The 17,155-nt window shown below is 43.8% G+C and overlaps 1 protein-coding gene across 1 annotated transcript in view; it reads left to right on the forward strand.

The window, feature by feature from the left end:
* Positions 1-14,696, forward strand: part of TMEM178B (transmembrane protein 178B) — a 233,943-nt gene extending 219,247 nt beyond the window's left edge. Inside the window, exon 4 of the mRNA XM_069807545.1 lies at positions 1,234-14,696. Within this exon, the coding sequence (XP_069663646.1) occupies positions 1,234-1,484 (251 nt within the window). The 3' untranslated portion in view covers positions 1,485-14,696. The remainder of the gene's footprint in view (positions 1-1,233) is intronic.
* The last annotated feature ends 2,459 nt before the right edge of the window (positions 14,697-17,155 follow it).

Below are 17,155 nucleotides of genomic sequence, written 5' to 3' on the forward strand. Positions count from 1 at the left end.
GAGGTTCATGCTATCTTAGGGATGGGACCAGGAAGAGTAGGAGATTCCTCACCAGCAGCCGCTAGTGAACAGACGCAGGACTTGCTGCACCGGTAGCACACGTAGCACGCTACTGATCTGTGCATGAACAGCGGGACGACACACGGGACCGACCATGTGTGTTACTATAGCACATGTCCTGTAGGTTGCCTTCTGTGCCCACGGCTCTCCAGGCAATTCAGAGAGGCCCACGCAGGGAGGAATTAGAGAGGAAAAACAAACTACCAATTTTATGTTGATTTTAGTTATTGTCTCTTGAGACAGGCTCGTAACATCTGTAGTTATCCATTATTTGGTGTGTGGGTGGCAACTGTGACATTTCAGGAGCTCAGAGTTTAATTTGATGAAGCTGGAGGCCAAAGATCAAAATTAGATTCATCTGGGTGGGCTAAGGTTCAGCCTCTCATCTGATACGTGTGTCTTTCCATAACACTTACCACCTGACAGACTTATGAAGCCTGTCCTCACAGTGTTCCCAGGAAGAAATGAAATATTGCTTGCAGAGATGGAAAACAAGAACAGGATATTTTGAAGATTTCCCCAACACTGCAGAGGGCATCTAAATTGGGACTGGAGTCATGCAGAGAGTAGAATATGAATTTTGTGAGGGATTTTAAGATTTTGACAGTGATATTTAAAAGGGGAGTGTATAATGAAAGATTTCAGATTTTGATAGAAGAAGAGTCTGAAAAAAATCTCCCAAGTAATTTCAAATGTATCTTTCAACAGAGCCAGAATATGTCAAGTATTTTGTACTATTTTCGTCTATAAAATACATCACTGAAAAAATGAAATTAAACAAAAAAATCAAGCTTTTTTTCCCCCCAAAAAAGTATTGAAACATGATGATTCACTCTGTATTTGTCTACAGCAAAATTCCAGAAAAATCAATGGTTTCATGAAGCATTCTGGTTCCCAAGGGAGTGCTCGTAATGAAAAAACTGTTCTTATTGAAGTTTCTCCATACAGCTCTGTTCAGCATCAGATCAATATTCAAGGCTCTGGTGGCACTCAGTTCTTTCCCCGTGGAGCCGCTAGACTAAGCCACTTTCTATACGAAAATCTTCCCTTAGGTATTTCCTTACTGCTTGCACCAGCTCTTCTCAGGCGACTTGGAAAGTGGTATGTCTATCACTCTTCTAACTTCTCTTTGTTTTTTTCTTCCCTCCTTCTCCCCTTCCCGCTCTCCTCCAGGAACCTTCTGCATCATTTCACTGTGCACGTGCGTGGCTGGAATCAACTTTGAGCTCTCCCGCTACCCCCGCTACCTGTACGGACTTCCCGACGACATCAGCCATGGCTATGGCTGGTCCATGTTCTGTGCGTGGGGGGGCCTGGGCCTCACTCTTATCTCTGGCTTCTTCTGCACTCTGGCCCCTTCTGTCCAACCTGTCCCCAGGACCAACTACCCCAAATCTAGACCTGAGAATGGGACAGTGTGCTAAAACAAATAGCAAACAAATACACACACACACATACACACACATATATATATATATATGTCTATGTATACCTATACATGCATATATATGTATATATAATTATATATATATATATATATAATCTCAAATTAATGCCAGTGCCAAGGTAGAGCTGAGTCCAACATGGCACTCACATCTCCACCGGACTCTGTGTTGCTTCGTTCTTTCTCACAGTGATGGGAAAGCTTTTCTCTCACATGGCTCTTCCATCCAACTCTTAACTTCAGCATCATACCTTAGAGGTTGAATGAACATACAGTTGCACCTACCTACTGCCATTTGGGAAGGGGAACAGGGGGTCCGTTTGGGGGATCTGGAACCAGAATCTGTACAGGACATGGAGGGTGGGGTGGGGGGGACAAAAAGCCTGTCCATTGCAGCCAGAAGGGAAAATGCAAACAGCAAGCAAAGGAACAAATCAAGCATTCGAGCCACCTCTACAATGTACCTCCTCAAGGCCATTATCAGAAACCCACCTACTTTCTTTTTCTTTCTTAAAACAGAATGACAGAAGCCTGCCCTGTCATTGGTTTTGGGGGTTGTTTTGGGTTTTTTGCTTAAAACACAGAAACAAAACAGACAGAACGTGTGGAGAAAAGCAGAAAAGCATTTTCTTTTTGCCTGCCAAACTTTAGAGAGAAGCAAACAAGTGAAAATAAGAATAATAATAACAAACAAATGTAACAAAATAAAACCAGAAAACAACAAAAAAACTCCATGAGGATATCTCAGCGGACTTTCCAACAATGCGGTTTTAATCTTCCAGCTGCCTTACATCCAGGCTTACAACCGAGGCTGAACTGCTAACCTAAATGCAGCAGAAGGCCTTTTGAAAATGCTGTGATACATGTGTGTATAACTTTTTCTTCCCTCTTCTTTTATTTATTTTTTTTTTAAGAAAAAGAAAAATTTAAAACATTGCAATGTGATTGTCCACTAAACCATCCATGCTGTATTTGTGGCCCAAGACTGAGGCACCGCAACTGCAGAAGCATGAGGAGAGCCGTCAGGTCTGAGACAGCATGTCTCCTCTGGTGGATTTCAGGATGTTTTTTTGTTTTCACTGAGCATCTGAGAGTTCAGGATGGTGGATCCAAGGGAAGACCGACCAGGGAGAAGGGAGGTGGGGGGACCCCTGGCAGTTGTTCTTCCCAGGTGTTTGCTGGAGCGGGATTTCATCGAGTTTCTATGTTGGATGTTTAAGACAACTGGGCAAAGGCCATTGCCGAGGAGAAAAGGGGAGCTGATTCTTGTAAGGGAGAAGTAAGAGACGCCTCATGTTGTGTTCATGTACGCCAAATAAGACCTTCCCACATCTTGTCTTTGGAAACTGCCCCGGTTCGCTGGACATCTCCACTCTCCATCTGGGAGAATTATGCACAGATGGAAGCGGAAGGGTCAGATGCAGACAACGGAGATCCATTTCCCATGAGCTCAAGCATTGTATGATATAATTGTGAATCCACAAATGGGACTCTCTCTCTCTCTTTTATTGTCTTTCTCTTCTTCCTGCTACTCCTCTTCCCGTTGTCTCCTTTTTCCTTCACTCTGCTCTGCCCATCGTTCAGGTCACAGGTCCCAGAAGAGCTAAATGAACTAAATGAACAGCAAAGTCCGGAGAGGCAGGTGAATGCCATTAGGGGAAGCAAAGCATTTTGGCTGTGAGGGCAGTGGGTCCTTGCAAGGGAACAGTGGCTGAGGGGAAGGTAGGGAGGAAGGGCCAAGGGTGCAACCAAATGGACTCTGAAGAGGCGATGACTGGATGGCCACATGCAGAAGTGAGGGTACCACTGACAAATGTACAGGCAAAGGGAGACAGGGAAAAGAGAAAAGTCCTCCCCAAAACCAACCCAACCCAACATGCTCTTAATTCAGGGATAGTATCAGCAATCCTTTCTTACATGATAGCTGCATGCCATCAGTCCTCATTAGTCAATAAAAATCATCCTCTGCATCCACAAAAACTCACCAGGAGAAGGAGGCAACCTGTTGAAACTGTGCCTACTGCACAGAAATGAAGGCATTAATTTCTGGGTCATGCCATTTGCACAGCTGGCAAGAAACAGTATTTTGCTTGGTTAAAAATATCCAACCAACAAATAATTCTTGTGCAATACAATTGCATAGCCAGCTGTTCCCCTTCCAGCCTTGCTTCCCTTCCTCGTTACACCTTGTGTGATGATGTTGCTTTATTAACTGTGCCCAAAGAAATGAAGTTTCTGGAGGGCATTGTAGAGTAGGGTAGATTTGGGTTTCTTTCATTCTTGCTCAACTACCTAGCTTTTGCTTTCTCTGGTCTACAAATTCCCTAAACATGCCAATGCCAGCTGCCAAGCCAGTGTGTTGCCACTGAAGTGCTATCCCTGGCAACTGAAGTTTTGTCATTTCGTTCTCCATTAGATTTGACTGGAGAAAGTATTTAATTATTCATGTTGAAAATGCCTTTTGAAAAAACTTCCTTTTTAAGTAGATTGGTTTATTTCTTTTTTTCTGGCAAGGTTTTCAAATAGAGTGGTTTTGAAAAGCTTTGGAACCGTTTGACTGTGCAAGGTAAGGAGGCTGATGAATTACTGTTGGAGTAAAGAAGGAAATTAAAAATAAAAACAGCTCTTGGAAAGCTAAATGAAAACTGAAAGCAGAAAATCAATAACTGAAAACCAAAAGAGACCTATAAAAAAATTTGTGAAATTTTTCAAAATGTGGACAATTTTGAGAAAAAACAATTCTGATTAAGAGATTAATGCTTTAGAAAAATGGTAATTGTTTCATTAAAACAGCTTTGAACACAAACTTTCTTCCTCCTCTGCAGTCTGATAGGGAAGGTGTTTTATGTGAATATGGACACCTGGATTGACCCAGGTAAACTAAAGGGCACAGAGGTATCTAGCTGGAGTCCACCATCAGGCCCTGTGGCATGGAAAGCAGTATGACAGCTCCTGTGATGTTGTACAGTCTTGTGTGGTCCGTGACTGGTCACAGGGTGTATTCCTTTACAGATACAGTTTTGAAAGAGGTATAGCAGTAAGATTTAAGGGAAACAATTTTGCTTTTTCATGCATTATCAAAGCTTTCCTTTCTGCAGCTGGCATGAAAATAGTTCTGCCTCGATGAAGTATTCTCTGACGGTGTCGGTTGACAAGCTGTATACGAGCCTGTGTGTTTGTCTGTGTGTGGCAATGGTGGCAGAGAGTTATGATTATTTTTATTTACAATGGAAAAGTGTTAACCCTGGATCTTTAGGCCAGTTCTGTGATTTTCCACTCGCTACAGCAGAGGCTCTCTAAGGCCTGCGTGGCTATGAAGCATCTTAAAAACTATGGGAGTAAGTGTCTGAAGCAGCAGATGATCATATAACCTTAATCTCAAGCTGGATCCCCAAAGGGACCATTTGTCCAAACACCAGTTCTGTCATCTTTGCCTCAAATAAGGGCAAACCCCCCTTGGGATATTGTGAATTTCCCTATGTGCAGAACCGGGAGGAGCACTGCGGGCTTCAATATACTTGAAGGGGGCTCACAGCCCCACCACACTTTCTGTTGGCTCAGGCTCATCTTCAGAGCAGGGTTGACGCAAAATACATCCAAATCCAATTTTGCAGTGGTTAGTGCCTCCATCTATCCTGAGCCAAAGCGCACTCTCATCTAGTCTGAGTTTCTGCTTTTTTGAGAGGTTTTGAAATATCTTTCTGAACAGAGATTCAAGGGTTTTGACTAGTGTGTGGTTTTCTAGTTGAAGGAGTAGTTAATTAGAAATCTGTTAGCTGTGATCCCAGCATTAAGGGGCTTGACCCTGTCGCTCAGATCTGCTCTGGCGAAGCGCCTAAGCATGTGCTTTACTTGGAGCATGTGACTAATCCCCTTAACTTTGATAGACTATTCATATGCTTGAAGTTAAGAATGTGCTTACCTGGATGATGTTCAGCTTCCAGCAGAGTCCAGCCCTCGCTCTTCTTTTCCTATCCCCGCCTTGTAGATAAAGTGACACTTGTCTTAGCCTGATGTACCAGTGGGTGTTTGGTCTCCCTTTCTGTGAGGTGGTAACATGGGGTCCATAGCTGGCAGGCTCTTTCCTGCACGTGGCCTTTCATGTTGCATTGCTGGGACAACACGTCTCTGTTCTCCAGAGACCACAGAGGAGCTTGACTGCAGTGAGCGCAGATGTCATAAAATGCCAGTCCTAGGGATGCAGGATGAATCGGCTCAACCCGCTGTGATCTGCAGGCTGAGATTTTGTGTATTCTGACTCTCAGTTATTGTACACTGAAGTTGTCCTGTGACCGCAGTGAGTTAGCTGCAGGGGGGTTCTGCTGTCCATACCTGCCGGGGACACTGTATATGTGAGGGGGCTACATGGCAGGACTCTATGTGCTCTGTATCTTATGTACTGTATAGGACACCTTCTTCTTCAAGCTAAAGCTGTTCGCGTGTTAAAATTCCTGATTTATATTGGCCACCTGTATATACCATCTCTCCCTTCTCCCTCTCTGCAAACACACAACTGATCTTCCCTGTTCTAAATAGTACAGTCCCTCCAGTTATATTTCTAGTTGGGCTTTTTTTTTCTTTCATTCTACCCCAGGGACAGTCACAAGTGGACCACAAACCACCAGTGACCAGAGCAATTTCTTTGAAACATTGCTTTTGAAAAATTGCCATTAATTTTTTAAATGTTATTCCAGCTGCAGTAACAAATGAAAGGAAAAAATAAAAAATCCTCAGAGTCCTCTAAACAGAGGATCCTCATCCTCTCAGGAGAGAATCATGAGAGTGGAGGTATTCTGCTTTCCTGTAGATGTGAGTCATTTGGGACCACTTTTAGCTGTGGCATGTTAGCTGTGCAGTTCATTAGATGGTGAATAAAACCACATTGGTGAGGGAGAGGATTGATATGCAGGGGGTATCTCAGATTCCCAAGCGCTCCTGTAAGACTATGTCTCCATGGCTGTCCATTTACCCACCATGCAGCTCCTCCGAATCAGGCTCATCCCTGGAGCCCCACTGATAAGCAGAGCTCAGAAGAAAATCACTGTAATCTGTCCTTAATTCTTGAGTGCCAAGATAACTGCCGGCAGTGAAATGGAGAGGAAATAATATGTTACCAAGTATAGCTTAAATAAAGACATACATTATTTGGGCTCTTTCTTCTGTGTGTCTCTACACAGGCCTAGAAGGGCTATAGGAGTGCTCAGGCACATTCACACAAACCAACACTGCACTTCTTTGCCCCCAGGTTTTGCACTCTTTCATGGCCCATACTGCTGTGCTCATGCAGCCAGCAAGGGAAGACTCAAGGTAAAAGACTGAGACAGCTCTGAACAATTGCCAGGCACCACTGAGAGACAAAGAGTAAAAAGTGTGCATGAAGCACAAATGGCATGTAAAGATTAGTGATGGATGAATTTCCAAGGTCAGGATCTGAGTTTCAAAAAAGCCTAAAGTTTGATTGCAAACTCCAGGCCAGATCCATAAGATCTTGATTCTGCCAGTCTAAGCTGAAAACTCATAAAAAAAGGGCTTAGCTCAAAACTTATAGCCCCACTGTTGCCAGTTATAGCCAGGAATGTAATGCATCTGTTCCATAGTCTGTTGAAGTCCATAGAAAGCTTCCCCTTGGCTCCAGTGAGTTTTGGATCAGGTGCCTTAGAAAATATTTTAGTGCTGTCTTGTTTAACACTGAAAATGAAAGGCATGCTTGCACACTCTCAATATCTAATCTTTGGCTGTAGAAAGAAACAGTCATCAGATGTTACCTCCCCCCCCTCCCCCCGATTTAGGGTTTCCATCCTGTCTGCCCCCTTAAAACCCCAGTCCTACAGCCTTCTTCAGAGCGATAGTTAGAGATTGCAACATTTTTTTAAAACAAATGACCTTCTGCTGGTGCCAGGGGGCTCTGACAAGCATCCTGTTGACATCGGGGGGAGAACTGGAGCCTGATACAATGCTGTCAATTTAATTGCAGTATGCCTTGCACGTGTTTAGGATTTAACTTGGAGAAAGAGCCTAGACGACTGCCTCAATATAGGCCACAAGAGGGAAATGAAATGCTGGTCACCTCTAGTAAAGCACTCCAGAATCACAGATCAATTGTCCTTCCTTGCTCAGGGAAGACTTGCAATGAAAATAACGGAGGCTCAGATAGGTTATCTCCAGGGAAAGGTGGGAGAGTGAAAAAAAGGAAACCTAACAACAATTGCTATAGGTCAAAATTGATGGGCATTGGTAGAATTACGTGAGGACAATCCAATGTCACCCGCAGCATCAGCAGCAGGAATTGTCAGCCCCTTCTAGGACAGCATTTTTATATTTTTCCTTCACTGATTAACACTCCTGCAGAGCTGCGGAAAGCAACTTCAAAAGTTTTCTTGCACAGGATTTATACACATGGACACCCTCACTCCCCTCCTTCCTCAGACACACACACGTGCACACCCCATGACGTGGGTGCTAGTAACCTGTAAATATGTGTACTATAGAGAGAGAAAATACATGGCAAAATGCAGCATAATAGTTTGTTTTCTATTCTTTTATACTTAACTCAGGAGTTGCAATGCAATTCAGATTCTATCTGCGTCCGCGCTAGGTTGTGCGTGCAAATTGCATGGAAACTATCTGCTGAAGAGACGTGGGGAAGCACAGTACAACTGGGACGAATTGGGCATTTGCCATCAAGATGTATTTGGGTATTTAAGAAAAAGTTGCCGATGTTGTTCTGATCCCAGAGATGCAGGGAAAGGAAGCAGCTGAGACACAAATACGTGTTTCTTTCTGCCTATTTTGCCTTTGGGCCGATATAGCCAGCAGAAAGGGAGGCAGCGAACAGCTCAGGGCAGAAACATCCTGAAACACTGCAGCAAGACTCTCCAGAGCTGACCATCAGTGCTCTTCAATACAGGGTTCCTACAGAGCTACTTCTGATCCAGTCAGCCCTGAGCTAGCCATCCTACCTGCGAAAACGCAGTTGTGTCCACAAGTCCTTACTACCTTCTAGTGCCACAGAGCCTGGTACTAACCACTCATGTGCAATACATGCGGGTGTCACTTTCTGAGTGCATAAGGCTAAGGGAAGAAACCTGAAGTCCCATCAGAAGGACAGCCTTGGTATTCACAAGACTGGTTCTTGCAACCCACTGTTGCAAGGTGCTTCTCTAACACAGACGGCCTCAGTCACAAGAGAAAAAATTGCACCATACACCTCCAAATCAGAAAAGTTTATGATCCCGTAGTGTAAAAATCCTGCTGTGCTGAGAGGCAGTGCCATGGCAGGACACTGCCTGAGTCTTATTTCTGTCCTCTGCAGAAGGCTTGCGCGGGCTGTTGGCAGCACGAAGGCGGCAGTTAATGCTGCTCGGCACAGCAGGGAGCTTCACGTCCTCGTGGACGTGAGCCCTACCTGTGGCAACAGGGCACAGGAATATCTCTGTAAAGGCAATTCCTTCAAGTGGCCTTGTCATTTTGCCAGCTGGTCAGAAATACCCAAACAGTACCAGTGATTCTGCAGTAGATGAGATAGAGTCAAGTCTTGAGAAAGCTGCATGACCTGCGGATTTTGCCCCAGTTTCAAAGTGATGTAGACACCAAGGAGCATGAATCAGATATCGCTCAGTCTCCTGGGGCCAGCTACACAAAAGAGCCTCAGCATCCAGTTCCTCCTTAGACGGTGAATAGGAGTAAAATGCTAAATGCCTTTGGTGCCTACAATTTTTTTAAAAAAACATACATGGTCCTAATTTGCTTAAGCTCTTGTGATATTTTATCTCAAGAATAGTTTTCATCTGGCTGTGGAGCATGCGGCTGTATTTTTTTATGAAGGGTTATTCATTAACAATATAGATCATAAGAAAAAGGTTCAAGTAATCAGAACAGTAAAATGAAAGTGCAGCCTTAGACTATTCGGTTAGAGTGTACTGAATTATTTATAACTCCTGGGCACCAACAACAATCACAGACATCTAATTTAAACTGTTACTATTTTTACTTGGCAATTTCCATCACTTAGAGTGTTTATATTCATGTATTTTTTGTTTGATCTTTTGCAGAACAAAATTTCCCCTACTTACACAGAAAAGCATATTTGGGAACTTTTGAAGACATTTTTCTGCAGTAACTTGAATTATTTTAAAGCATTTTGAGGCCTAGCATGACAGAAGCTGTAAACTGTACCTAAAATGGGCTTGAACTTTCAGTTCCTTCTCAAGTAAAATTTCCTTTGATTACAGGTCATTGGAATTAATGGGAAATTTGCTTCATTAGCAACTGTAAGACTGGGTCCTATTTATGTGTATATGTGATGAGGGGACTTAGGTAAGGGGGCTGTATTTATATGTCAGCCCACTTAAGGATCTTTTGCATAGACACAGGAACAGTCACTGCTAAGTCACTCCAACTTTATATCAATCTCTTTTTGTAAAAAACAAGCATCTGTGTGTGGCTGGAATAACACAGTGGTAAATCTAGCCCATAGGCTGACACACATATACATGTATATATGTATATATATGTATATATATTTGTAAATTTATGAAAAATGTCCATAGCTTCATGATTGCCTGAAATATCCTGAGGTTGATGTACAGAATTTCAGGCAAAGAACTGTTTCACAATCCTCATGTATCTCAGATTTAAATCAAAACAAATTAAAAAGTACTATTTCCCAGGAAAATCCTCATTCTGCCATTGCACCAGTCAAGGAGGGGTACCGCACTAAAGTCAGCGGCACGCACATCCACACATGTGGATCCAGTCATAGGACTGAGTCTCAAGGGCTTTTTTAAGGAAAAGAAATGGACTGAAAAAGCCACGGTAGAATTTCTGTTCCACATTAGCTCTCTCAAGAGACTCACTTATCCTTTATTAAGAGGCCCTTTGTATGATCCTGTTCTTCTGCACTAGGAGTACGTTTGTGAGGAGCACCTTTGTGGATGACGTCAAGCTACGCAAAGGTCTGGATTTTCTGACCTGCACTTGTCTCCATTAACCTTAGGCACTTAACTGAGTTCTTTATGTTAATGGGCTCGTCTCCCTTGGTTTCTTGTATAGTTAATGAAGAGAGACAGTCACTTCTAGATGGTGAACCACTAAAACTGACATCTAACTCAGCTTTAGGAGCTCCCTCTTCCTCCATAGAGTGACCACTCACCTATCTTGGGTGGTCTGAAGATCTTAAAAGATCTTAAATCCTGGTGAGATGAATCAGGGGTCTAGTGCAGAAGAGCATCCATGTGGAGATCAGCCGTGTCCCTGTGCTTCAGCCGCATGGCCTGGCTCACCAAGCAAAAGACAGGCATTAATTGTGGAAGACAGTTGGAGCAAAAGGAGATGTTCATGGCAGCCTTCCCCTCCCAAATTGCAAGATGACTGCAAAGGATAGGGCTTGCCCCAATACCTGGAAATTGCTTTTGTGCTGGTCTCCAGGCACAGACTACTGTGTGGTCCTAGTGCTGGAGGTCAGAGATCTTTGGTCTGAACTCTTCACCTTTCTCTGCCAGTCCTGGGCATTGCTGAAGCAGTTCAAAGAGTGAATTTACATCCTAAAATTTTGAACAGCTGAGCTGTTCAAAGGTTACTTTCTTGCTTCACCCCCAAACTGGCCTGAAAAAAAGTCATCTAGCTGGAAATGATAATAAAAAAATTCTCCTCCAAAGTGTAGTTTGGGTAGCTTCATATTTTTTTTCAATGTTAGTAACTGCTTTACAAACAGTTTACATGGAGATTAAAGAGATTGCAATTTCATTCCTTATTGTTGGGATTATAGTTGTCCTCAGAAAAACTAAACTGAGGACTCAACAAGACAATGAACTGTGACTATTATTCAGAAAGCTGCTCTGACAAGACGGAACATACGTCTCCATCTGATGGTGAGAGTCTTTCAGAGCCAAAATTTGGAATCGCATATTGATAGCGAGTCTATCTGGAAAGACCAGCAATTTAATCCAGTATAAGAATATTGGAGCTCTTGTATATTCCCATATTTTACCTGAATAAAACAAACACAGTCAGAGGAGTGGGAGAATTAAACTGACTTCTGAAAATTGCAGGGCTAAGTGAACTTTGGATGTTGTGCCAACGTATGGTCACTACTATTTATTTCTACAGCTAAATTTAAGTCAGCAACTTGACAACCTTCACCCATGTCTCGGAACAACTTTATTTTTAAAAATACTGTTAAGGTTATGACAAGAGGACTTCAGCTGGCCTGCAGGGACCTGTAAGTAAAGATTCAATACTGTGTACCAGTACTTAGGGAAAGACGTTAGCTAGAAAGTGGAAGATAAAGCTGAATTCCAAGGATCAAATGTTACTTTTCAGCATGGTACCACTTTGACCAAGCTGTACTGTTTCATCCTGACATTCCTCTCCTGTTCTCCCTTTCCCCTTTTTGAGGAGTTAGAGATGTATCTCTCTCCTTCTCTTCCTTTTCCTCCCTCTGTGTGAGAATACAGAGATGCTTCCCGTAAAGATGTTTTTCTCTAAATCCCATTCCATACCAACTCTTGCATATGTGATTGTTTTGTTATTTGAGATGTCTGTGAAAAAGAAATAAAGGCTTTAAGAGTGAACTTTGGAAATGAGGCGGAGCTTTAGAATAAATCAAATTTAAGGATGCAGCACCATTTTCTGCAAGACTTTTCAGAATGTTCCTAGATTCTCATCATTGCCCTCCTGCCCTCCCTCTCTGTGAGAGGGATGGGGAGGCTCCTGGGATATGGGACTCTCAAAGGTTGCTCTTTCAGCTGTTGACTCACTGTGTTCCGTGAGGGTTTTGCAGACTTTTCAGAGTTTTACTGTCAAAGGAAACCTCCTTCTAAAAGGTGATAAAGTCAATGTTGTGCAACATCACATGGGAGGAGGCTCTAAAGGGTGACTCTGTCCCAGTTTATCTTCCTTTCCCATTCTTTACAGCAGCCTTGCGTGTCCAGCCATGCACACCCTCCTCCTTGCTGGGCTGACTTTGCCAAGGGTGTACCTTGCCCAGAGGGGCCTGCCTGGCCCCTCATCCCCATGCTGCACTTGGATTATCTTCTTGGATTATCTTCTTGACCACTTTCTCTTAAAAAAACCTGTCTCACCTCCTAATGAAAGCCATAACCACTCCTGCGACCCTGCAGCAGGGAGCGAATGGACAGCCCCCCATGGGACAGCAGCAATGCCTGGCAGCCGGGCGATGCTAGGGGGTAGGCAGGAGGACAGGTGGAGCTCCCAGGGCCAGCTCACATCAGAGAGATAAAGCATCACCTTGCCTTGCAACATCCCACCGTGCTGCTCATGAACCACTCGGCCAGTTCAGAGCTGTCTCACACTTGTGCCATCACCCCCTCCTATGGCAAATACGTGCAGGCACGGCAAAACACGCCTGTGTGAAGGCACTAGCGTTTTGCACAAGGGTCAGTGAGAAATCAGACTCACTGGACTCTCCTCCATCCACAGCAGGTGCATCTCATGCAGATATTTGCTCCTTAGGATTTCTTCTGCCACAAGTAATATTTGCCCTAGCCATGAGCTAGGCCAAAACGTTTTGGAGGGTTCCCCTTCCTTGACTCCCTCATTGGTCCTTTTTTCCTTACAGAAAAGCATCTTTTTTCTCAGAAGAAATGAAACAACTCCCATAACCATGCTTTGGTGATGACAAAAGTTGCAACCACCACTCTCTCTAATTGACAGTTTGGGAGGCTTAGGATAATAATTCACTTAAATGCCTGAGAATTGAAGTGTGTTGGCACTTTTCTAGGACATTCCAAAGTAAAATAATATGACTGGTACAAGACATTAGTTATGTGGATGTATCTTGGCCAGATGTTTATGTTTCCTCTAAGTGCAGAACACACGTATCAAAGCTGGATTAGAAAAGACCTAAAATGCCACATTACTTAGGCATATTACTAGAAATGCATTGATACGTAACATTTATCTGGCATATTTTCTCTTCAGAAAATTTTACAAGTATGATTCCCATCAGACCTGTCTGAGGCAGGTAGGTGTTATCGCCATTTTAGAGACAGGAAGCCAAAAGCCTGGGAAAAGACCTGATGTTAGTGGTTCGATTCCCCCTCTGACAGCAACTTCTACTAGCTGTGGGTGGAGCCTTCTGTTTTCAACACTTTTGAAAATCCAGACTGTAGCTGGTTTATCCAAATCTGCAGTGGCTGTAAATGTGACTGCCAGGATTAGGACACTCAGGATCCTGGCTTTATCAGAGCACTGCGACAGAGCTTTGATCCCACAAAGCAAGTAAGCACTTGCCTAATTTCAAGCATGAATGTCCCATTAATGATGCTATTGCCATGCTTAAAGCTAGGCACATGCTAGATTGGGAATTACATTAAAATATATTAATCTTTAGCATATTTTGAAAATCCAAAAATGTGTCCACTTCTGATTATGTTTTGGGCATTGCCAAGGATATTTGAACTGTGTATGCAGCTGCTTAACAAAGTGGAGAACTTTTTAGCCAATCCGGGCAGAGTTTAATGAGTTTTGGGTAGTAACATCCAGTTGTCAGAAGTAATTGAGGGTGGCACGTCCTGCAAAGTCTGGACTTCTGTGCTGCTGCAAGAGGCGAAGTGGCTCCTGTGGCCATCGGTGCTAACTATACATCAACAACTGACTATTGCGTTAGGTTGTTCTGGTAAGGTGTGAGTGTGGTGGCTAATTTCACAAGTAATGCGACATCTTATCAAGTGTATTGTACTTTTCCATTTCTTCCTGTAATCTGTTGCAGAAGAGGTGAACAGAAGTTGTTTAAACATGAAACAAACCCAAACTTCTTGTTCCGTTACTCCAAGGTGCTAATCTGCAGACACACGGGTGTTTGTGTACGTGCATTGGTGTTTGCAGGACCGTGGCCCTGAAAGATCTTTTTAGCGGCAGGGTTGAGATCAGGGAACTAACTGGGGGAATGAACAAACCCCTGTAACTTTGAAAGACAAAAGTCGCAGAAAGCATCACAGGACTTTGCCAAAAAACTGGCTACATCTTACAATTTTCCTTTTGTTTTGATTTTGTTTGGTTTTGGTTTTATCCAGATTGGCACAGAATACTGTATTTCCATCAATTAAAATCTTGTCTGGTAACTAACTAAACAACTTGTTCATGGAAAATTAAAAAAATAAATAAGTAAACTGTCAGTTGTGGAATGTAAACTGATTAAACAAATAAAAAAAAATCATGTTGTGTGTTTTAAGGGGCTGTGTCTGCTTGTGTCAGGAGCGGGGCTGAACACCTCTCACCATCCCCATCCCCAACTGAAGGATGAAGGGCAAAGAGCAGAACTGGAAGGTGGGTGGCCTCTGAGCTATGGGGTACTGGAAATGCTCTTTTAAAACCACTAATAATAATGATTAGATGGCTTCTGATCAGAAACATTACAAACGCAACCAGTATCTCAACCTGACTATTTATGAGGAGGTTTTTCTGCCTGTCATAGAAAAGATTGATTCCTGCTAGAGCCTTGGGAACTACATGTACTCTAACACCATTAATCCCTTTTTGGAGCCACTTAACGTGTAGAAGTCTGTGATTTGATTTAAAAGCATAGAGACATCGCAGTAGTTTAGCTCCCACCTTCCCCCAGTAAATAAACAAACAGAACCAAATATGAAATACAGCCTTTTGGGTTTTCAGTGCTCAGTTGTAAAGGCTTCGGGAAACCTGGGAGGCACAACACTGCACTGATATTAGTGCTTCCTCATTGCACTTGTATCCTCAGGCCAACAATAACGAATCAGACATATATTTTCTATACAGCTTTGAGTGTGCAACTAGAGTTGGGCTGCGCATGTCCCAGGTTGAACACCCAAGTATCAGGGTATTCATACCAAATGTAAAGGTATAAAAACTACCCCAAATTTATAAAAAGAAATTAAGAGGAATGGACAAAAGTGCTTTCAACTGTCCTAGCAGAGGAAAAGCAAAAGAGTAGATCAAAGAGAAAAACACAACTTTTAAATTTTTTAATCAATTAATTTTAAATTATTTAACCTAGAACTGAACTATTACAAAAAATGCAGGCAAGGTATTTTTAAAACATGATTATTTTGTTGGGTATGGTGTTAAATATTGAAATTGTCTGTGTTGGCTGTTTTTACCTGATTTAGCAGTTGTACCTACCAAGACCTGACAGCCAAATATAAGGAGGCACCTAAAACATCCTGACAAGTGGCACATTTTTCTAGCTGATGGTTCTTCCCAAGCTGACTGTTTTTTAGCAACAGACTTTGGGTTGTAGCAACAACAATCAGTCTCCTGTGGTTCTCAGGGTGGAGTCCTTCCTGCCCCCAGAGAGGTGCTGTCAAAAACATCAACTGCAGTAAAGAACCAACTGAAGGGTCTGAATGGAGGAGCATAAAAGGGAATTCTCTGTCAAAAACCTCATTGGTACTAGCATAAATTCCTTGACCTTTTCCCTGTCACTGATGGCTGAGGAAGTGAGAAATCTTGGTGATATACTAAACTCAGAACTCGGAGGATGTGCCTACTTTTGCCACATTTCAAGTGAAATTGCTTGCGTTACTAATGCTTATGAGCTGTCTGCTCCTGCAAATAAAGTCTGTGGGGCGAAGCAGAGAGCAGGAGGGGGAAAGAGCTGGCCAGGGGGTGTACAGAAGCTGGCACCCCCCCCAAGGCAAATGAAGGGAGTGAAGGCTGTACAGTGGTGCATTCGGCACCATGAGGGATTAAAACCCTTTTGATTAAAAGTCTCCTCTTCTTGCCTACTCCTGCCCGTGCCACCAGCCACAGCCACCCACCCAGCCATCCGCATCTGCTTAGTGAAACCTTTCTGGTTTAGCAGCAAATGCCGTTGGTAGGGGCCGCTCGGGTCTTTGCTCTCTGCCGTCAGCAGAGGCAACGTGATTCATCGGTGCTAAAAATGGAAGCCTGCAGAGCTCGCTTTGTGGCAGGGGAGAAAGCAGGTGCCCTCTCTCATAGCAGCGATGGCAGAGAAAGCCTCGGGAGCGTGGCCACCAGGGCAGAGGGCTCAGCTGCTCAGCGCTTGTACGGGGAAGGGGGAACAAGAGCATGAACCAAAGGAGCCAGCTGCTCCTTCAAGGTTGAGCTAGGGACACCGTCATGGAAGGGCCTGCGCTGCAGAAAGAGTGCGGCCTGACTTCAGGAAAGATTTGTACATAAAACGTCAGGTTTAGCCACGTGAGGGATGAATTTTAACCCTCCAGTGCACTGTTGCTCCATGCAGCGCCCAGGCCGCCCAGCCCTGCCGCTGCAGGCTCCAGGGTGCTTTGCAGGCTGTCACTCACTTGTTGGGGTCTGGCTCTCTGGCACAAGAGGAGATGCCAGGCAGTGCCATAGCACCGCACAGGAGTCTGCAATCCAGCTAGACAACGCAGACAGTGAGCAAGAGAAGGGAAAACTCATTAACCGTAGTTCACCACAGAGGAAATGTAGACCAGAGAGGTTTGAATAGCTCAACATCCCACAAGCTGCCCATGGCAGAGCAGGAGCTTGCTGTGCCCTCATTAGGCTGTCTCAGTCAGGAAGGCAAGGGCTGAGGCTGCCGTACACGGACCCTGCCTCCCCACCGCGCCGAGCACCCGCACTCGGCAGCTCACGGTTTGGGAAGTGTAGCAGGAGCGCTCATCTCTTGTGGTCCAACTCCCGCTTCGAATTAGCACCATCGCCTTCAAA

Source organism: Haliaeetus albicilla, chromosome 19 (genome assembly GCF_947461875.1).
Source record: "Haliaeetus albicilla chromosome 19, bHalAlb1.1, whole genome shotgun sequence".
In the NCBI taxonomy this organism is placed as follows: domain Eukaryota; kingdom Metazoa; phylum Chordata; class Aves; order Accipitriformes; family Accipitridae; genus Haliaeetus; species Haliaeetus albicilla.